The 22,220-nt window shown below is 36.2% G+C and overlaps 3 protein-coding genes and 1 long non-coding RNA gene across 4 annotated transcripts; 2 read left to right on the forward strand and 2 right to left on the reverse strand.

Moving 5' to 3' along the window:
* Positions 1 to 536: 536 nt before the first annotated feature.
* On the forward strand, positions 537 to 2,886 carry LOC116031695 (bZIP transcription factor 53-like). The gene is made up of 2 exons (XM_031273955.1): positions 537 to 1,504; positions 2,634 to 2,886. Exon 1 carries the CDS (start codon positions 1,036 to 1,038, stop codon positions 1,462 to 1,464), a length of 429 nt encoding a protein of 142 aa, XP_031129815.1. The 5' UTR covers positions 537 to 1,035; the 3' UTR covers positions 1,465 to 1,504; positions 2,634 to 2,886.
* Positions 2,887 to 11,669: 8,783 nt separating this feature from the next.
* On the forward strand, positions 11,670 to 14,244 carry LOC116031349. Its single transcript, XM_031273510.1, has 2 exons — positions 11,670 to 11,862; positions 13,149 to 14,244. The coding sequence occupies exons 1-2, from the start codon at positions 11,796 to 11,798 to the stop codon at positions 13,985 to 13,987; spliced, it is 906 nt and encodes a 301-aa protein (XP_031129370.1). The 5' UTR covers positions 11,670 to 11,795; the 3' UTR covers positions 13,988 to 14,244.
* Positions 14,245 to 14,709: 465 nt separating this feature from the next.
* On the reverse strand, positions 14,710 to 15,530 carry LOC116031509. The gene is made up of 2 exons (XR_004100602.1): positions 15,442 to 15,530; positions 14,710 to 15,143 (listed from the first exon to the last, which is right to left on the reverse strand). It is a non-coding gene; the product is annotated as an uncharacterized LOC116031509 (long non-coding RNA).
* A 1,103-nt stretch (positions 15,531 to 16,633) lies between these two features.
* LOC116032714 (ATP-dependent Clp protease proteolytic subunit 5, chloroplastic) lies at positions 16,634 to 21,314 on the reverse strand. Its single transcript, XM_031275418.1, has 9 exons — positions 21,047 to 21,314; positions 20,817 to 20,936; positions 20,130 to 20,244; positions 19,948 to 20,040; positions 19,146 to 19,191; positions 18,940 to 19,012; positions 17,560 to 17,594; positions 17,359 to 17,447; positions 16,634 to 17,147 (listed from the first exon to the last, which is right to left on the reverse strand). The coding sequence occupies exons 1-9, from the start codon at positions 21,172 to 21,174 to the stop codon at positions 16,953 to 16,955; spliced, it is 894 nt and encodes a 297-aa protein (XP_031131278.1). The 5' UTR covers positions 21,175 to 21,314; the 3' UTR covers positions 16,634 to 16,952.
* Positions 21,315 to 22,220: the final 906 nt, after the last annotated feature.

The following is a 22,220-nucleotide window of genomic DNA, read 5'->3' on the forward strand; positions in this document are numbered from 1 at the left end:
CGCCCATAGGTGACTCTGCTGACTTTTTTGTTTTCTTCGTGCTTCGTTCGAGTTGATCCTGTTCTTCTCTATTGCGACACATCGAGAGAGAATCTCCAGCCATTTTTTTACCAATTCACTCTTATTTTAATATTAAACAAGCTTTTTTTTTTTTTGAAGAAAAAGAATGCTTATTTTAACATTAAACAAGCATATTAGTCACATATTTTTTTTTGCATATGTTGCTACTAGTTAACCAAAATAAATAAGGAAAAGGATACCCAAAAAAAAAAAGATTTCAAAATTGGTATGTGTCCATTAATTTTATCTCCTTACCTTAATTTGTCGATTTAAAATAACCATGAAGAATAGAGGGATAGAGATTATCTTTAGAAAATCATGGTGATAATACAGTGAATAATCATCCTCTGGAGTGGAAACAGCTGTTGGATGTGCATCCCGATTGGGCCAGCTGGCATCTCTCAAGAACATTCTTCTCCCCCTTTCAAACCCACAACGGGACCCTTTTAAAATTGAGTAACGTAATCTTCTTTTCATCTTCATAAGAAAATTCACGTCTCTATCCTAATCGCTTCCTCAAGTTTCACCCGCAATCTTTGCGTCTCTGTCCGCTCTTGAATCTTCATCGTATTCACCATCATTTAGTTCTCTCAATTCCCAAACTCCAAATCTTTGGTATTTTGTTCTTTTGCTCGGCATAAAGATTGGTTTTTGGCGTGTTTTTCACAGACCCATTTTTGGATATCACTCTATTTTGGCTTGTTTTAGGGGATTTTGCAGAGTTTTTGAAAATGAATTCTGGGTTTCTATAGTAAAAGTTCAATCTATGGTAGGCATTTGTTTCCTTCAATCTTTCTCAGTTGTGTTTCTTTATCATTTTTATACGTTTTCATGAAAACCCCCGTACACACTACATTCTAATCTATCTTAATCTTCAACTCCGATTCCATTTTCTCTGGAAAAAAAGGGATTTTTCCAGCTAACCCCATCAGAAATTCAATCTGTTTTAGTTTAGTTTAAGAAAAAGTAGAGAAAATGTCTAGTACGAGGCAGAGTTGGAGCAGCTCTGGGTCAGAGAATGATCAAAGATATGCAGGGATAGATGAGAAGAAGAGGAAGAGGATGATATCGAACCGCGAATCGGCGAGGAGGTCGAGGATGAAGAAACAGAAGCGCGTGCAAGAGCTGACTGAGGAAGTGGGGAGATTGCAGGCTGCAAACAGTGGCATTGCAGGGAGGATAGAGGAGATGAGCAAGAAGTATGAAGTTATGGCTACTGAGAAGAGTGTTCTGAGAGCCCAAGAAGCTGAGTTGAGTGAAAGGCTTAAGTACTTGAATGATGTGATGAAGAATAGTGGAGTGGGTGATTCTGATAATGCTGCTGCAGACCCTTTGCTGAATCCATGGCAGATTTTGTTCCCAAAGCTTCCCATTCCTGCTTCTTCTGGCTTGTTCAAATTCTGACACTCTTTGTTCATCTCCCCCGGACAGGGAGGGCTACATGGTATATTAGCTTACATTCATCTGAAAATTGAGTAGCCATTTCAGGATGACTATCATATATTGCATGCTTGTTGGACTTTACTCTGTGCCTCTTTTGATCCGAATGTTCTGTTTATTAGCCTTTTCATTTGCAATTGCTTTTACTTTCTTGCTTACAAAAAGTCAAATTTCTTCGCCCTAGGACCCCACAACCTGACCTAATAGTGAAGGGATAAAATCACAGTGATTTAACATCTAGTGAAAATATCTACCGTGCCTATAAAGAGCACACCACATTGGGTGTAACTCTCACACTGCAACGGTCAGGATTGAATCTTGTATGCTGGTCCACAATCTACCACCAGAACCATTGTTTGAAGTCATGATAGTTAATTTATATACATCTTATGGAACCTCCGAACCAACTGAGCACTCTTTGCAGGCAATGGTTTTACTTTCTTGTTTTAGTATATGGTCATATGCATCTTATGGAAGTCATGATAGTTGTTAACTTAAAATGCCAATGCCTAATGTATGCTAGGATATGCTATTGAGGAAAGTTCATTAATTATTGATATAAACCTAAACCAATTTTGAGATTGGACACATTATATTATGAAAGATTTACATTTTGAGTGAGAAAGGAAATCTGCAATCACTATATCAGGGTATGCACATATTCTGCGGAGGAATTCTCGTGCCCCTTCACATTTTAGTAGTTTAATAAAAGGGAAAATTGTGCTATGGGCAAAAGTTGTAACAGTTAATAGGTTCAGACGATGATGACGATGATAAATGTTTGGAAAATCTTCTGACAAAAGTTCACTAATCATTTATACACTACTGAAATTTTCATGCCCCGTCCCTTTGCTCTGCTTTGTCATCCGAATAGTTTGAGAGGAAAACCGAAAACTATAACTCGCAATCACTATTTGAAGGTGTGCACAAAAAGACTACGATTCGAACTAGTGATCTTGTGATTACAAGTTTCCTTAGTCATCTTGAATGTGATTATCCCATGCAATTTTAGTAGTGTGATATGTGAATCAATGAATCAATGAGTAAAGTGACAATTTATACTCTACATGAAGTAAGCAGGTTTTGGATGAATGATAAGATTAACTAAAAATGCTGAAACTTGACATTTCCAGAATCCTAATATGGCAGAACATCATTGGAGATGCTGTAAGGTTTATCCTCTTTCTAATGGAAGTTGTGTGGTGAGAGACATTGAAATAGCGCAATGAATCCAATGATGGAGCGTCTGGATGCACGTTTAGCTGCCATTGCCCATTGCTGTCTTCGTTTGGCCTTCAGTCAGTAGGAATATGGAGAACAGAACAAATTGCAACAGTTGTTTCTTTGAAAATGTAGCATTCTTGAGTTGATTCCAAACTTTTCTCCTTAGCATTTTGATCTAAACAAAAATTTAAAACACCTCTTTGAACAGGTTTTTAACCAGATTTTTTGGAGGAAAAGATGTCATTATATATATATATATATATATTATATAGACTAATGATTATATGAGTCCACCCCTTACCATGAATCCGTGTGGACAAATTTAATCCATTAAAATGTGAAGATCAATGGCTTAAAACAAAACATTTAAGATTTTTAAAAATTTTATTCCATGTGCTGCCTCCCTTTTCTCTCTAAAACAAAAAGTTTTTCTCTGCTGCTCAACTTCGGCTTCCACCGCCGGCCTCCGGCCGGAGCTCTAATGGAGCTTTGAGCCGGCGGTTTTGTTCACCTTCTACGTTTACTCTCGCTCTTCTTCCGCCCCGACCACCGTCGCAGCTTCGTCCGTCCCTGACCACCGCCACAGATCTTCTTCTTCCGTTTTCTTTCCCTTTGAATAAAATAATAGTAGGTAAATATTGGGGTTTGTGTTGGTAGTCTTGAACTCCCAACCCTACTTTGGCTTTACCACTTTTTATTTGCTCTATTATTGTGTTTTCCTCTCGTTACTTTCACGGGCTTTTTCCTCTCGTTACTTTCACGAGCTTTTCATTATCATTAGCATAAATCGTTTAGTTTGGTTTCGGCAAGTGTTGATCTTATCCTGGGCGAGCAAAAAAGAATGATGATGAAGACCCAGATCTTTGACGAATTTTAAGCTCCTTGAAGGAACATAGCTTCCTAGTTATGAAACAGTCTGCGATTCAAGTTTTCTATAGCATAGTTAGAAAAGTTGTTTCTATGTCTGACTGTAAGGAATGGTTTACCATTTCATTGATCGTTGATGTAAACGTTTTATGTTATGAATTAATGGAATAGCTACGTTTACCTTAAAAAAAAATTTATTCCATGTATTTTTGCATGTTTTTTGGGTGATTAATCAAGGTTATGGGTAATTAGGAACGTTAATTTCTAACTAATCTCAAATTTTATGAGATTTTAATTAATTTGCTTGGTCTTTTCTTTAATTGTTCATTGCTAAAATATAGTGGTTGTTTATTGTTTTGTTTTGTTTTTGCTTTTTTGGGTTTGTGATGCATCCAAGATTGTGGGTGCGTCTCACTCATTGTTGTCCTGAATAGGGGTGGGTATCGATCGATTACGGTTAATAATCGACCGATAATCGAATAACAGATCGTGTTTTTCAAACTTGCGTAACCGACCGAACATATACATATAACCAACCGAAACCGATTATGTAGGTTTTGGCGGTTATTTCTGGAACTGAAAAATCGAGACTTATGTCTTCATTTTTTTATTTTTATTTTTGCAAAAAAAAAAAAAAAAGAGTTATATCTTCATAAATCATAATTCAAAACAAATAAACAAAACAGTGTAGAAAAGACACAGTATGTAACTGTGAGTATATATAGAAGGGAAAATGTACAAATAAACCACTGAACTATTTGGGGATAGCAATTAAGCCACCGAACTCGAATAAGCTCCAAATTAATCAAATTGCTATCTCCAAATCGTTCAGTGGCCTATTTATACATTTTCCCTATATATAATTATGTACGGGTGGTGTCTAATGTCTGGTTTTGGCCCTTTTGTATAGTTCTAATATATATATATATATATATATATATATATATATATATATATATATATATATATTGTCAGTTATTCGGTGACCGCAGTTTTTAAAGATTGATAACCAATAAATAACCGAATAATCGATTTTTTTAGCCTAATAACCGATGGCCGACTAGTAACCGAAATTTTCGATCGGTTTGATTATCAGTTATCAGTTTCGTCGATTATTCGGTAACTATTCTCACCCCTATCTTGAATAAGTTCGTTTACATAATTGTATGGTGTTGCACACAACAGCGTTAATAGTTACACATGGAATTGTACAGTATTGCAAACAACAATGTGTACCGTTGCACGCATGGGTATGCACCGTTGCACGCATGGGTATGCACCGTTGCACACAGAAGTGCACACTATTGCAGATGGAAGAACCACGTGCTTCTTGTACTACGCCATTAAAAAAAAATTCTAACAATTAAAAAAAACATATAAAATCCTAACTATCCATAGCCCAAAGATCAATGGATAAATTCTACATTACCCTCAAAATATATCCCTAAAATCATGCACACTAACTTAAAATAATATTAAATAAAATTTAAATGCACACCTAAATTATCAAACAACCCCTAATTAATAACCAAAAAAAGGAAAGAATTTAAATAAAAAAAAATTCACTTGTCCACACAAACTCATGAGAAGGGGTGGACACACTTGGTCATTGGTATATATATACACACACACACAGTTTTGGTAATGAATTAACAAAACGGATGGGATATAATGAATTTTTTTAGAAGTCACATCTGTATCCAAGCCTTCACTAAGTGGATCCATATCATATCCACTTTAAGTGGATACAGATTGAATTGGAGCGGATTTGGCAAATCTTTGCTCACCCCTACCAAGAGGTGTTGCATCCATCTCCTTAGCTTCATTTTCATGCTCTTTTTAGCTCACTCAGAATTGATCAACTTCGCTCCAAATTGCTTCTTCTTCCCTTTATTGTGAAATTTGGTGAAACTATACATAAAACTATAAAAAAAACATTAATTAGTTCAAATCCCAATTATACACACCAAAATATGCACCAAATGGGGTGAAATAGGGCGTAAAATATAGTTCAAATAAAGTGTCTCATATAGTATCCCATAGATGACGCTGGTGATGGTTTTATTGAGCCATACCCATCATATAACTAGATTATGAGAATAACATTTACAACATGCACATATAATTAATGAATTGAATGATAAGTCATATGTGTCCTTTGGCAATTGAGCTAAAACACAAGCTCGTGACACAAGTCTAGGCCCAATTGGGACTATTACAATACTTAGACAATTTAGGCAAGTTGCACAAGAGAGAAAAGACCGAAGAAAATAAGAATGAAGTCAATGATGTTTGTTAAGGGGCATAAACCCCTATTTATAGTGTCTTGAAGCTCATGTTTAGTACAAAATGAGTGATTCTTGGGCTACCGTTATCCGTGCAAATTTGGGATTAACAAGTTTACATGGCATTTGTTATAAACATTTCTATTTTTTTTTTTAAATGTTGAGATGGATCCGTATAAAGCTGCGACAACTTTTGTACTTTTTTTTTTTAAAAAAAATAAAATAGTTTATTTACTTTATTTTGTTTTATTTTCTTTTTTATTTTATTTATTTATTAATGTTTTAAAGTTATGTGATATTAGGGTCCACTTTTAAAAATCGATTGAATTTGCAGGGATGTAGTGTGTATAGTAAATGATTTGCAAATTGTGTAATATGGAAGTGTGATCCATTTTTTAGAGTAAGAGAGATTTGCAGAGATAATAATAGTCTTAGGCCTTGAAGCACCTTGTCCACACGTGTGTCCAATGTACAACCTTGCCACGTGTTCTAACTCACCCCATTGCCCCTAGCCATGTCATGGGTAAAAGACTAATAGGACAAAAATAAAAACATGGACAAAAATAGGACATTTTAAAAATGGGTACAAGAATGGAAAAAACTACTTTCCCAAATGCGTTTGTTGTCAGACGCAGTCAAACACAAACACAAGTGGGACTTGTGTATGCATTTTTTATTTTTATTTTTTTTAAACGAAGGAGAAGCCAGCGACCAAACGTCGCCGAAAACCAAGTTTATTAAAAAAAAAATACATACGCAAGTGGGACTTGCGTATCTCAAGATACGCAAGTCCCACTTGCGTTTGTGTTTGATCGCGTTTGACAACAAATACATTTTAGAAAGTAGTTTTTCTTATTCTTGTACCCATTTTTGAAATGTTATATTTTTGTCCATAGTTTTTTATTTTTGTCCTATTAGGGTCTTTTACCCACCCTGTCATAAACACACATTGTTGCCGTAGGCCATGTATGGGGGTTAACTTGGCCTGCCAGCAAGTAACGCCGCCCTAGCTCCACCACCCTCCACTCTTCTTTTGCACCCAACGCCCTATTTCCTCATTTTTCCTTTACAAGTTGACCCTCAAATCACACAAATGGCCCAATCATATTACTCTTGGTCCACCAAGCCCACTACATGAGTAATGGCAAATTATTGTATGGATCATGGTCCACACAGCTGTGGGGACCATGATAAAATGTGCATTTTTAATGTACTAAATGTGCATTTTTAATGTACTAAATGTACATTATTTTTGTACTAAATGTACATTATTTTTATAGTATAAAAATAAAAATAATGTACATTCAGTACACAAATAATGTACATCCCCTGAATATAATGTACATTATTTTTATATTGAATGTGCATTATTTGATAGTATGGTCCACACAGCTGTGTGGACCAACACAGCTGTGTGGACCATGGTCCACACAATAATGATTGATGAGTAATCGGTTTTTATATAGTGGACCATGGTCCGAAAACTATGTCGTTTCTTTAAGTAAAGAAACTACAGCCGTTAAATTTTAACAAATTCCATATTTTTTGTGTGTTCATAACAAAATGAAACTACAGTGTATCTAAAATGAAACTGAATAACTTGTCTCGCATATTGTGTTTATATTATCAAATGAAACTATAATTGAATTGAAATGATACTTTAGTTGTGTTGAAATGAAATTGCAGTATGTATAAAATGAAACTGAGTAACATGTCTCACATATTGATTGTATATTGTCAAATAATGTTGTAGTTGAATTGAAAATACTTTAGTTTTGCTGAAATGAAACTACAATATGTATAAAAAGAAACTAAATAACATGTCTCACATATTGAGTGTATATTGTCAAATGAAACTCTTGTTATATCAAAATGATACTTTAGTTGTGTTGTAATGAAACTATAGTTTATATAAAACGAAACTGAATAATAGCTTCACATGTTTGAGTGTATATTGTCCGTTATAGTCCTCAGACCTATCTTTGGGTTTAGTGTCCACTACGGGAGCAATGTGCCCGTTATGGTCCCCGGACCGATCTTTGGGTTTAGTACCCACTACAAGAGCAAGGTGCCCGTTTATTTGTCAAAAAATGCCCTCGGCCATGTAAATTTCTAATTTAATTTGTTTTGTAAATTGTAACACGATCATGTATGTAGATTAGTCGTGTACGAAGTCTAGTTAGGTTGGTACTACCACCACCGACCCTGTAAGCTCGAGACCATATATCGGCATAAGTCCTACGTAGTAGGCAATTAAGTCCAGTTAGGTCGGCATTACCACCACCAACGCCTTAAACCCGATTAGGTTGGCATTGCCACCGATGGCACGATGAGCACAATACCATATTTCGGCATAAGTCTTACGTAGTAGGCAATTAAGTCCGGTTAGGTTGGCATACCACCACCGGTGCTATAAGCCCGATTAGGTCGACATTGCCATTATCGGCACAATCAGCCCGAGACTATATCTCTGCATAAGCCCTATGTAGTAGGCAATTAAGTCCGGTTAGGTTGGCATTACCACCACTGGCGCTATAAGCCTGATTAGGTCGGCATTGCCACCATTAGCACGGTGAGCCCGAGACCAGTTCTCGGCATTAAGCCCTACGAAGTAAGTAGTTGAGCCCACCAGGTCAGACTTCTCACCCCAGGTAAATCCAATCTCTTGATTGGTAAAAATTGATCACTTTGTCACGTTAAAAATTTGATCGCTTGATTGATAACATTCAATCCCTCTATCGTGTTGGAGGTCTGATCTCTTGATCGGTAAGTTAAAACCTCGTGAATCCCTAAAGTCTTACAAGTTAGGCAAATCGACCATCAATACTATAAATATGGTCCGATACATCGACACTGTGAACTTGATCGAGTCACTCCCCGACCATAGTCAAAATTGAAAACGAACTCGGGAGGCCATCATATCTACTCCCTTGTGCTGACGATTCTCGCAACATAGGGAGTGGGGGGCTACTGATAAGATTGTAGGGCAACTCCCTCGACCTACGGAGCTCACTAAAGCAATTCCCGACCATAGTGCACTTCCCGAGCAAAGTGTCCTTGGTGACTAGCACACCATAGCATACTGACCTTCCCAGTCTCATTAGACTTTCTCGGTCTCATTAGACTTTCAGGTCTCCTAACGTCCCTCCACTTTGGACTCTCGGTTTGTAAACTGAGCGCGAAAAGGGGAAATCGACCCGCTTATATAATTTTCAATTTCCAAAACCCATCGTAATGATTAATGTGATAATCGAAACCAACCAATTACGATCGATTGGCTTGAGTAGAGGGCATTGGGAGAAGTGTTCCCGCTTATGATCTTGTAAGATCAATAGAGGTCCTTGGACCGTGAATAAAATCCAACCTCCCAATTGGTGAAACCCAATCCCTAGATCGGTAAAATTAAATCTCTTATTCATGCTAAAGGCTCGACCCCTAGGTCGCGAATAAGTCCAATCCCTTGATTAGCAAAAATTGCATCTCTATACCACAAGTAATTTTATCCCTTGGTAGTCTAAAAGATTACACTTGCAGTTCTACTCTTTTTTTCCTAGGCTAAGTTTTTTTCCAGTGAGTTTTTCTTAGTTTAAGGGTTTTTAACGAGGCAACTAGTGTAAATCTTGTAGGGAATATACACCGAGTATACCCAAATCCAATCTCTTGATTGGTAAAATTTGATCGTCGGATCGCAAATAATTCGATCCTTAGGTCGTGAGCAAATCCAATCCTTTGATTGGTAAGACTTGATCGCAAGATCTCTTAGAAAACCCCAATCTCTTGATTGGTAAGATTCGAACCTTAGATCGCAGGTAAAATCCAATTCCCTGATTGGTAAAAATTGAATCTCTAAATCACGATTAATTCGACTTCCTAGCCATAACTAATAATCCGACCACTAGATTAGTACAATTCGACCTCCCAATTGTATCACAAATTCGATCCCTAGATCGGTAGAGTTCAGACGACCTTTATAGTCCAAAATAATGTGTTTAAGGTTGTGCTTTTTTTTTTCTTTAGCTAAGATTTTTTCCTATCAGGTTTTTTCTTAGGCTAAGGTTTTTAACGAGGCAACTGGCATAAGTCACGAACTATACGGTCTGTTTTTTCAGCCCAAACTCTCCCTCATTGGCGCTTAAGGTTGTGCTCTTTTTTCCTTGGCTAATATTTTTTCCCATTGAGTTTTTTCTTAGTCTAAGGTTTTTTACGAGGCAACCAGCTTAAGTCGCGGATCGTGTGGTCAGTTTTTCCAACTCGAACCCTTCCTCATTAGCTCGGCGTTAAGGCTCGGACTGGGGGCTACTTGATAGGGAATATTCCTCGATTTTACCTCCCTATACGTCCACGCTACCATTTTATTATAGGGTCGAGGTCCGATGGTTCGGGTCAATGTCAAAGTCAGCGAGTCAACTGTTAGGCATATATAAAGGACCTTAGTCCTTCATTTGAGGGGGCTTTTTCCCTTCTCTTCTTCTCTCTAAGACACCCAAAAGGTCATGCTCCCTACTATCTCTACATTATTCAAGAACAATGAATAAAAGGGTTTATTTGGCCTAAATTCTCCCATTTTATACTATACATACAGTTTCTCTACATACTTTGTAGACTTGAGTATATGGAAGGATTAACCGTATCACCAATAAAACATTAGGAATGGAATTTGCATTTTAGTATAACTCATGGACAACAAATTAGCACAAAAGGATAAAAATGCAACTTAGAGACGAAAAATGAGCATGATTAACATCCAGAGACGAATTCTACGATTACCTTAGAGCATGCTTCTCAGTGATTTTTTTTTAGAGTTTTTGGTACAATAATTTGTGCCATATAGGAAAGATAGTGCATGAGAGAGAAACTTCAAGTTAATCTGCAAGGAAATGAGTTTTTTCAGAATGTGGGACCCATTGTTTTTGTTTCTAAGGCTCTCATTTGTTGCAATATGACATTTGGGGTTTTAATCTGACGCGTCCTGACTGACATTTACTTTTTTTTTTTATTTAAAAATCAATTTTATTTATTTCTTTTCATTTTTTTTATCTTTCCTCTCATTTTCTTTTTCCCAATCGCACTTACAAAAACTCCTAAAAAACCGTGAAAAAACTCCATTGATAAGGATGCTCTATAACTTAGGTCTTAGAGCATCCTTATCAGTGGAGTTTTTCACGATTTTTTAGGAGTTTTTGTAAGTGTGATTAGGAAAGAGAAAATGAGAGGAGATTAAAAAAAAAAAAGCAAAAGAAAAACAAAACAAACAAATATGACATTTGAAAGAAAAATAAGTATAAAAGGAATGCTAAATGTCAGTGGCGCCCACTCTGACTCGCCCCAGTGGGCCCGTGCTCCCCAGTGGGCCTGTGCTTCCCACGCGCCCGCTGGGGTGATAGTGCGCGGCATTTTTTATTTTTTTAAAAAAAAATTCTAACATGCTCTTGTATTTTGCAGGAGTAACAAAACATGAAAAATTAATCACCTACATTTGTTTTAAATTTATGATCTGGTTCTTTGGCTGACAATAACCATTTTTGATTCATTGATGGTGATGAACTGATGCCCTTAGGAGGGAAAAACAATTTTCACTTTCCTTCTTATTGAGCCTACTAGTGAATACGGAGTATTATTATTCAATATACATTTCTAAAATTGTGTCTTCCTGTCTGGTCAGGAGACAAGAGGACAAGGAGGGAGTAGACAAGCTAGGAAGAAAAGAAAAACAAAAATTAAAAATTAAAAAAAAAAACAAAACAAAAAAATCAAAAACCGTTATCAAAACTTATCAATTGAATGGACTTTTACTTTTCTCTATTATTAAGTTCGCCATGGAAGTCTATAAGACTATAACTGAGTTTTTCGCATTAAAGACTTGAGATTTGAATATTAGGGGTTCATTTAACAGTTAGCAGTGGTGAATTAAAGCCAAGAATGATCGAGAAGAAGAGGGTTCAGTTCCTCATCGCCGTCGTTGTCATCGCTGTTCTCAGTATCACCGGTAAAAACTTTGCTTTTATCTTCTCAAAATTTCCCGATTTATTTTGAGATAAGTAGCATTAGAAGACTTAGGACTAGATCGACTTTAGCATTTTTCAGGTGAATACCTGTTGAGTCGCTCGAAATTTTAGACGCAGGACATATCATACTGAATTGTTTTGTGAATCCATCTTATCAAGAACAGAAATCAAGTCTTTCCTGATTTTCATTAGAAACTTGAGTTGTTACTTTGCTTAGTTTCCCTGATTATCAGAAATGATGTGTGTGTGTGTGTGGGTGTATGTGTTTTGCGAATTCATCTTTTGAAGAAAAGAAACCTTCTTTCAAAAATTATATATTTTTCTTCTGAAAGTAGAAGCTTGAGTTGTTACTTCAATTAGTTTCCCTGGTCAGTGGTGGTCATTATACAAAGTAGAGTGCTGGATGGAATTTCAAATTTGCAATAACTGCTGTGTGTTTTTGAAATTATCTTATGATAACTATTAGTCGCCGGTAGCCAAGAATATGATTATGCACATTTCACCTAATATGATTTTAGATAGGGCATTGCAGCAATTGGTTTGATTCATGTGGAGGGCCGAAGCTTGGAATTTGGTACTGGAATTGTGCATTTTGCTAATGAACAGCTTGAAGACATTTGATTTTGCTAAGATCATCTAGCTAGAAACACTCTGATCTTAATAATTGATTAAATAACTTAATAACCAAGTCACAATCTTTTCTTTTGAAAAGTGAAGTTCTAAATGAAAGCTCAAGTTCATTGAATATGGTAGGTGAGAACCTGTGAATTTATTGAAGTGCAAGAATATTGACTGAAAAATGTTTTTTTATAAAACCATTATAGGTACTTAAACTTTCTGCCATTCAGAAGTTGTAAATCGTGTTAAAGCATAAGGTTTCAATGTTAGGGTAAGAAATGAGCATTTATTGATGTTAGAATCTCCTAGAACCTGAGTTTGGTGCTCAATAGGTCATAGTTGAATGTATTAGTGTCTTTTTGTTATTTCATTGCACTCATGAAAATCGTGATGCAAATACAAGAAAGTCCTTAAATATGTTCCACGGTCTTTTGATGATGAAAACTTTTAGAAACGAGGAGGAAATAGGTAAGAGAAGAAGCATTAGTTGCTTGTCTACACTAGGTAACACTCGTCATTAGTTTGTAGCAAAAATAGTAAATATTGAATGCAAGTTCCCTATCTGGAGTTTGATTTCTAACTTCACACTTTTTACTGTGTTGTTCATTTCCATATTTTAATTACCTTCTGCTTTTTGCTTGTTTCACAGCTGAAAAATGTAGGGAAGTAGTTGGTAAAGAGGCTGCGTCCAAAAGTGGGGACTTTAATATCTTGAACTGCTTAGATGGGGGCAGTGGAACCTTAGCATGTGTTGTCAAGGAGGGTGTAAAGCTGTACTTTTATAATATCAGAGGCTCTCACATTGAGAGAGCGAGGAATATAGCAATTGAAAGTGCTCTGGCTGACGCCATATCCCAAGGCATGGTTGCGAAGGAAGCAGCTAAACTAGCTCAGAAAGAAGGAGCAAAAGCTGCCAAACTGGCAAAACGACAAGCCAAGCGAATTATTGGTCCTATCATTTCCTCGGGATGGGATTTTTTTGAAGCACTTTACTTGGGGGGTACAATGACCGAAGCATTCCTAAGGAGCTCGGGAACGTTGGTTGGCACTTATTATGTTGGCTTTCTAGGGGAGCAGAGCTTAGGAAGGATTGGCTATTTGGTTGGAAGTGAGCTGGGTAGTTGGGTTGGAGGGAGAGTTGGTCTGATGCTTTATGATTTGGTTCATGGAATGGAATATGTTCTTGAGGCTCTCAATCTGAAGGAACCGGAAGCCAGTGAACCAGTATATGAAACTCCTGCATCTGAATCAAAGGAAACTGAAGCCAGTGCAACTTCTTCAGTTGAGGTTATCAAACAAGTTTACGAGACTGCGTCTCAGATTATTGAAGATTTCAATAACAATGAAACACCTCCAGATGAAGCTGAGGTTCTTAAACAAGTTTATGACACTGCATCTAAAATTCTTGAAAACTTGAACAATGACGAAACGCCTACAGAAGTGGACTCAGAAGCTTCTGAAGAGTCATCAGCCAGTGAAGAGTTTTAAGTCAGGTAAACACCAATGCCCTCAAACCTCTCGCCGGCTAGACTACTTTAAGATTTCTTCGTATTATTCATCTTAGACCTGCTCTTTGTTGTCTGGTTATTTGTACACACTTTGAATCATGCCCCCTTGTAAAAGAACAGTTTCATATGTTTTCACATTACACTCATAATGTCACATTTGTGTACGAGGTAAAAATCAATGAACCCTAGGACAATGTTAATACACAACTTTCTTTTGAATGGTGGCATACCTCTAAAGCTGCAACCCCTCTATTTGCTATTCTTGAAGAATTTGCTGTCCAGTGACACACCAATTGTTGTGTTATTCCCTCTGCTTTTGAGTTGATTTTTCTTTTGAAAATTTCTAGTTAGGGGGGACACCACATCTTATAGTTATAGGCATTCTCAAGTTCAATTGGGTAAAATTACAGTAGATGGTAAAATATTTGGTCCATACTTACCAATAAAGTGGATTTCAGCTTGCACGGATTTAGCTCATTGGTTCAATAGGCAATATTTGGGAGAAGAGACCAAGATCGAAACGAACTCGACAGCAGCAGTGTGGGGATTATGTCCAAAGTGGACAGATCCCGGGGATTATGTCCAAAGTGGACAGATCCTTTGTACACACCAGCATTTGACCCCATTTGCTGAGTCATTGAGTTACCAGTGATTTACATCCTCCTAAATACTTTATCTTAGGATTGGGGATTCAACCTTTCGGGAGAATAAAGTGAATTTCATGTTACTAATGCATAAATTACCCACAACAAAGGGGTTTGAAAAGAGAGACCAAATTACATATCACTCACTGCATTCTTGTAGCACACAGAATTCATTAAAAATTTCCAAGCAAAACCCTTGCTTGCTTATTACTATTATAATCTTGGAATAAAAAAAATAAATTATAAAATGCAGTGATGAAATGAAAAAAAAAAAATAAAAAAATCACACTAGTAGTCTTGAGCAACAACAGAAATATCACCAGTGTCGAGCTGCTGATAGATGGACTTAGTTTTCTTCTGCATGTCCTTGTGCTTGTTCTTCCAGGCGAAGGCAGCACAAAGACCTAAGGCGAATCCCGCCACGAGTTCCCTGTAAAACATCGGACTTCCCAGCTCTAGATGGGGAACCCTACCCATTATGAGACTAAACACCTTAAAACATATAATATATTGATTAGCATCCATCTTTAACCAACAGCTTCATAAAAATAAAAATAATGAAAAACCTTAGCAGGTTGAAACAAAAATGAAATTTCTATGACCTTTTTTGAAGAATACAATATAGCGATTGATAAACAAAGAACCGGAGATCAACAATAATGTCAAATTAAGATTTTGTAAAAGATGTTTAAATATAAAGAAAATGAGAAAAGCAAATCATATATCAGAATTACACAGGAAACAAAGAATTAAATACAATTGCAACAAAAAATTTCATATAAGTGTGTACCTGAATGAACGATGGTAATGTGGAAATGGCAAATGGAAGGAGATGAAAGCTAAGAGAAGAAGCAGTTAGAGAAAGAGTGTGGAGTATAGGATGAATTAGTTACCTCTTTCACATTATGGCTCTTTTATTTATAGTAGGCCCCAAACGGGGCCCATCTCAGATCTTGAAAAACTCATACGGTTCTTCCTCTCCTTAAAAGAAGGAACAAAATTGAGGGGCAGGGAGGATTGTTAGCTGATGACACTGCTATTTCAATTACATTCTTTGGGAGATATGCTACTCTTTTTAAAATTATGTTTAATAAAATTGCAATTTTAATCCCCTAAATTATAGTAATATAACCTGTAACCAATTTTATTTTTGATACACAAGTTTCCTAGCGTATGCCACTAAAATCATTAGCCCCTAGAATCCATGCCCGGGGTAAAAGGTAAACCGCAAGTTGTCCGGTCAATCCCCACGTCCCTAAATTCCACCCCTTGCTCGTATACTCTGCACAAGGGACCTTCATCACCACTGCTGGAGAAAGTAAATCACAAGTCTTCCCATCAGTCCCTAAGTTCCACTCCTTGTCTCGTTAGTCCTCAAGTTCCTACCCCCTGCTTGTATACTCTACATACAAGAAACCTTCATTTTTTATCAGTTAATGTCTCCCAGAAGCCCCAAATTCCCAGAAGCCCCACACTAATTTAAGTAAATCATAAGTTGTCCCGTCAATCCCCACGTTCCCGCTCCTTGCCCTCGTTAGTCCGTAGATTCCACCCTTTGCTCATATACTCTGCACAAGGGACTTTCATCACTGCGGCTGGAGAAGGTAAATCACGAGTCATCCCATTAGTCCCTAAGTTTCACTCCTTGCCTCATTAGTCCTCAAGTTCCCACCCTTTACTTTACTCTACACACAAGAAACCTTCATTTATCCAATCCAGCAATCTGAAATTTTGAAGAGCTTTTATGTAATTTCATAACTAAAGGGGTAGGAAAAATGACCTATACTATATTTGAGATAGAAAACAAACTATATCACCATAATTCAAGAGTCATTTTCGCTTTTATCTTTATCACAATAGATGATAGCAATTGTCATGCCTATAAAATCAGATATAGTACTAGGAACATACTTTATGTGTTATAATTGACTCACTATCTCAACCCATCAATTAGAAGACTTCATAAACATAACAGTAAAAACTCAAAACACAATCTACTTGCCATTAGAAACAGTAAGCACAGTCCAATATGATGGATAGAAGAATTATCATGGTGCAAGAAAACAAGAGACTAGTAACAACTAGATTGTCAAAATGGAAACCGCAAGTCAAGTACACAAAATACTCAGGTTTGCAGAATATTCCTATTTAGTGGAGTAAGAAAATTTTGATGCTAAAATCTGTGTACAAATCATCATTCCCACTGTAATCTAAACTGGCACCATATCAAGCCTGTTAAGGAACCACGACCCCATTGGGTTGTAGTCATGTGACAACGGTATGATGCACAACAGGCAAGAATTAAGCTGCGGGAAGTGGTTGAAGGGCTTTCATTGGATTCATGATGACACCATCTATGAGCCCATATTCTTTAGCTTCCTTTGCACTCATGAAGTAATCGCGATCTGTGTCTTGATTAATCCTTTCGAGGCTCTGACCAGTATGGTATGCAAGATATCCATTCAGATTAGCTTTATGATGAAGCATTTCATTACCCTGAAAACATCAAGTTTTCATCGTCACTGTTCTATAAATTGACCATTAAATTTCCCAAAAGTTTTACAAAACAATATGCTTTCTTGTAGGGTTAACTGAAAGTCCGAATCCTTGCTCAATATGCAGGAAATTGAGGGGAACGATGTGGCAGTAATGTAGAATACAAAGCAGCTAAGGCACCTTAAAAGATAGAACTAGAACAGGAGGTTACCTGTATCTCTAAATCAGATTGTGAACCTTGTGCACCACCAAGAGGCTGGTGAATCATTATCCTAGAGTTTGGCAAGCTGTATCTTTTCCCTTCATTAAATAGTGGAAGTAAAGAAATATGGTAAGAAAATATTATCACCTTGCAAAAAACATTTTTGGCGTTTTGAGGAAAGATTTTATCCAAGGGATATTTTCGATCTACCTTTGGTGCCAGCACTGAGAAGAAAAGCACCCATACTGCAGTGGAGTAAATCATTGACAAAATATTAGGGAAATAAATCATTGCAATAGAAAAGTAATCAATCATTGAAAATTAACTTGCAAAAGCTAATTCATCATATACCTAGAACACATGAATAATCACATATATTACAAGTATATAGCCTGAACAATTTAACTAGCAATAGCTAATTCACCGCATACCTAGAACACATGAATAATCGCACATATCACTAGTGAGTCTGTAAGTCTACAATCAAGCAGGTCAGTTTCTTCTGAGATAACTATACCATTGTTGGATTGGGTCACGTCAATACTGAGGAAGTATTTTAACTTAACCAAATCCTTAGTCCAGAATTGATTAAAAAGATAGATCTATTAATTGAGAAATGCCCTCTTGGTTGCTACCAGTAATTACAACGCCATCCCCATAAACCACATGAGATATGCATTTACTATTTGATTGCCAATAGAAGTACAAAGTAAGCAACCTATCCATGGATCATACCAAATTCACAAACAACAAAATGTTAATCCACCCAAACCAAGCCAGTGGAGGTTGCTACATATAGACCTCCTCTTGAAGATCATCATTCATCATGAAAGAAAGAATCCTTGAAATCCATCTGATGTAGGGGACTAGGGGCAACAACCAATAGCAGTCCTAGACAAGACCAAGCGAACAAATGTAATCTTAGCCACCAGAGAGTATGTGTCGATGTAGTCCAAGCCAAAAATCTAAGCCTACACTTTACCAACTAGTTATGCCTTCAGCCATTCAATCCTACAATCTGGCCCAACATTCACAGTATAGATCCACCTATAATTAACAACAATTTTACCAGGGGAGAGGTACTAACTCTCCAATGCCACTAAAGTGCAGGGCCTCCATCTCTGTTAACATAGATTGGCACCATCTTAGATCTATAAGAACCTCATAGATGATTTTAAGATAGAGAGTTAGAGACAATGGATAGCTACAAGAGAAAGGTATAATATGGTGAAGAAACAAAATAATAACTAGTATACATGGGATGAGGATTACGAGTAGACTCAATAGAGTGAATACTTTTCCAAGGGGCAATAGGTGTCTTAGTAGGAACAATCTTAGACTGCAATGGAAGTTGCTGAAGGAGAGCTACGCTGTTACTAGCACACAGCCAGTTACTCTATTACACATCCTAATTTCACATGTATGCATAATGCACCACAAATATACAGTATGGTTAAATTTTTGTTTTCTCGTTCACTAAGGAAATGGAAACCAGGTTTTATTCACATTAGAGCTAGATGAGTATCCTGAGTGCACCAAATAGATTAAATTTGTACCAGAAAAGAAACCCCACAAGAATATATTTACTACCTTGCTGCAAGTCCAACACAAACTGTGGAGACATCAGGTCTGATGTGCCGCATGGTATCGAAAATGGCCATACCTATGGATACATGTTAATGAGAAGCATTATAAAGTAAACAGCTTAAACTGAAGTGGTGAAACCATAAGAGGGAATACAGCAATGCTTGATAAGTTGATAACAGATGATTATATAAAATTGGAAATAACATTACCTGCTGTAACTGATCCTCCTGGAGAGTTGACATACATAACAATATCCTGTCAAGACATTAATAAGATCAGAAAAGAAATTACAATGGAAATGAAACTAAAATTTTTCAAAGTTCGTTTAGAACAAAAACATTTGTCAGACGAGGAATGCTGCCACAAGCAATAGCCAATAGGTATGCATTTAAAAAGTTACAGCATAAAAGAGGCAAAGAATCATTCAAGGAATCACAAGCACATTGAGTGGCAGGTTTTGCAGTATGCACCGGGGGACAGAAGCAAATACGAGTAGGATAAAGAAGCAAAAGGCTGCAGTAATGTTCACAAAAAACATTACATTTACTAACTAATTAACTGGTGTATATTGGGGCCTATACATCTACAGGAAGACCTTCAGCTGTAAGCACATTTCTTTTGCTATGTGATGAAGGCAAATTAAGCATAAAAGATGTACTTGAAAAGCAAAAGGTGCCAACTCTATCTTTTTTGAAAGAAAAAGAAAACTCATTATCATAAGTTCATTAAAACAAAAATCAGAAGTATCAAACTATTTGGAAAGTCAACATAATTTTGTTAAGGAAACAAGAGTTAGTTTGACAGAGAAATACTTGCAGCAGACCTAAAATCAATCAAGTAATCTTTCTTCATACCGACATGGAGAAAAGAAAATATTAAAATGAGCTTTTCTATTTGTAAGCATTTTGAATGTCATAAATTTCTACAAACTTAATCTCTCATTTCCTCAGTATATGTTTGCTCTAAGGCTCTCTTAATAAAAAGAATGTACAGAACAGATAGGATACAGACCTTAGTGGGATCTATTGCATCAAGATAAAGGAGCTGTGCCACAATAATGTTTGCCATATCATCATCAACTGCTCCACCACATCGAATAATCCTCTAAAGTTCAATTAATGCAAGGTTAATAAAGAAAAGCAAAGAAAATTAGAAATTTGTAAAAGACACCAAGGGAGAGACATAGTCCCTACAAATTGGAGGAGCTGACTAATCACACTCTGGAATCTCTCTAGCACCATTGGAGGTGGCCCCTGACCCCGTGCATATACAGGAAAATACGGTGACGTGGGAACTTCCAAATCATCTCTGTAAATTGCAAGCAATAAGACTCCAGTTAAAGAGAATGCTGCTAACAATCTAGCTAGATAGCAAAGGGAATTCGAAGATACAAAGCAAAGTAGTGTAATTCATTAGAAACAAAAGGCCATGTTTTTGTTTCAGTGCTTTTCTCGACCTCTTCCTCATACATAGCATACTAATCATTATTCATAGAAAGAAACCCTACTCATGCCCTTGCCCTCGTTAGAGTGATAAAAGTTAACTGTAGGTCAGAATGTTCCCTTCTATTGAGTTTCATGTCAAGTAGAGATTTCCTCTCAAAAGAAATTCTGTAACTTCTTTGAAACATCGCAGTTCAAGACTGATTAGTAGAGATTAATGCTGTTATGAAAAATGGGGTTATCTTTAATTTCTTGGTAAACTAAAAACAACATTAATCATAACCCCATACCATTATCAAATGTCCTCACCAAATCAGAACGAAATATTACAGATTTTTTTCCAACAAACATGAAAAATGTATTCTTTCTTAGCCTAATCTATTCCCAGCCAAAATATCCGATAACACCCAAATTTTAATGTTTCAAGAAACTTACTACCTGATAGACCAAACCCCACTTCTCGAAACATTCACTGAATCCCAATCCGCTTCGGTATACACAGCCTTCGCCGTGCCAGTATTACCACGACTCTTCACTTTCCCAACAGCATTCAATTTCCTATGAAGTGACAAAAATACAAACAAATTTTAGAAATAGTTATCCAAAAGGAAAAATTCAACAGTATCCATACGCACAGAGAGAGAGAGAGAGAGAGAGAGAGGGAAGACCTTAATGGAAGGGGTTTAAACGGGAGAGAGAGAAGGCAGCGGCGTTCTGAGGAATAAGAATCGGAGGAGAAGATTGGGTAGTTGAATTTCGAGATTGAAGAAGTTGTGGCCATACATGAATGAGCCATTTCCTTGCTTTTAGAGAGAGAAAGCTTTGATTTGTTTTCGAAAGTTTCTCAGTTGCGGAGCAGTGGTGTGGCGGAGGCTTTGAAGGAGTTTGGGAGTAGAGTGTTGGAGCAAGCAAGGATTACTCGCGATGAAGACACTAGAGGGCGCACATAGCGCAACGTAGCGATACAAATCTTATCGTGCGCGAAACGGAGCACTCTCGGGTTGACCCGAACTGAAATGCTATGCACATATCTTTTTGAAAAAAATGCTCAAATTGGTCCTTTTTTACAAAAATTTCACCGAGGGCACCGATTAATTGACGTTAAGTTTAAACTCTTTTGATATTATTTAATTAAAAAAATTAAATAATATCAATATATCCAAAATATATTCAAATATTTTACCAATAAGAGTTTTGATATGTTTAAACTCTTTTGATATTATCTAATTAAACAAATTAGATAGTATCAATATATCCAAAATATATTCAAATATTTTAATATTAGAAAATATTCATCCTTAATAAAATTTAAGTGTCAACAGGAGATATTAGCAATTTTATTAAATCATTTATGATAATTTACGTATCTAATCTAAAAATATAATAAATCTCAATCAAGTTTATATCCTTCATTTATGTCACTTTTTTTGTATGATAATAAATGTATATATTTTACTTTAAATGTTGTACATTTCAATGTTATTAGACAAAATTATCGCTACTACATTTTTGTTATACAAAACTACCCTTACACGGTTATAACACCGTTAGTTTTTAATCTCATCATTATTATCATACACCTATATCTATCATATCATTTTATAATTCCTTAATTACCATTTTATTAAAATCATTATATAATTAATTTAATGGTTGATTATATTTTAATTAAATTTCTATGAATGGTAAATAATATTTGTGTGTGTATAACATACATATACTATTTGTGTATATATAATTCGAATTATAATTTTTAATTATTTATATTTATTAATGTTTTAATATTGGGCATGAACTTTCGCGCATCGTACGTGCAAATACTAGTACTGGTATATAAAACGG

The sequence above is a fragment of the Ipomoea triloba genome, chromosome 10 (genome assembly GCF_003576645.1).
Source record: "Ipomoea triloba cultivar NCNSP0323 chromosome 10, ASM357664v1".
In the NCBI taxonomy this organism is placed as follows: Eukaryota; Viridiplantae; Streptophyta; class Magnoliopsida; order Solanales; family Convolvulaceae; genus Ipomoea; species Ipomoea triloba.

What these genes read in the sequence shown, in the direction of transcription:
- LOC116031695 (XM_031273955.1), top strand. Translation starts at nt 1,036, where the DNA reads ATGTCTAGTACGAGGCAGAGTTGGAGCAGCTCTGGGTCAGAGAATGAT.
- LOC116031349 (XM_031273510.1), top strand. Translation starts at nt 11,796, where the DNA reads ATGATCGAGAAGAAGAGGGTTCAGTTCCTCATCGCCGTCGTTGTCATC. An exon ending in CGCTGTTCTCAGTATCACCG is followed by an intron (nt 11,863 to 13,148) that starts GTAAAAACTTTG and finishes CTTGTTTCACAG; the next exon opens with CTGAAAAATGTAGGGAAGTA.
- LOC116032714 (XM_031275418.1), bottom strand. Translation starts at nt 21,174, where the DNA reads ATGGCTCATTCATGTATGGCCACAACTTCTTCAATCTCGAAATTCAAC. An exon ending in TTAGTCAGCTCCTCCAATTT is followed by an intron (nt 20,041 to 20,129) that starts GTAGGGACTATG and finishes ATTGAACTTTAG; the next exon opens with AGGATTATTCGATGTGGTGG. An exon ending in AGGAGGATCAGTTACAGCAG is followed by an intron (nt 19,013 to 19,145) that starts GTAATGTTATTT and finishes ATGTATCCATAG; the next exon opens with GTATGGCCATTTTCGATACC.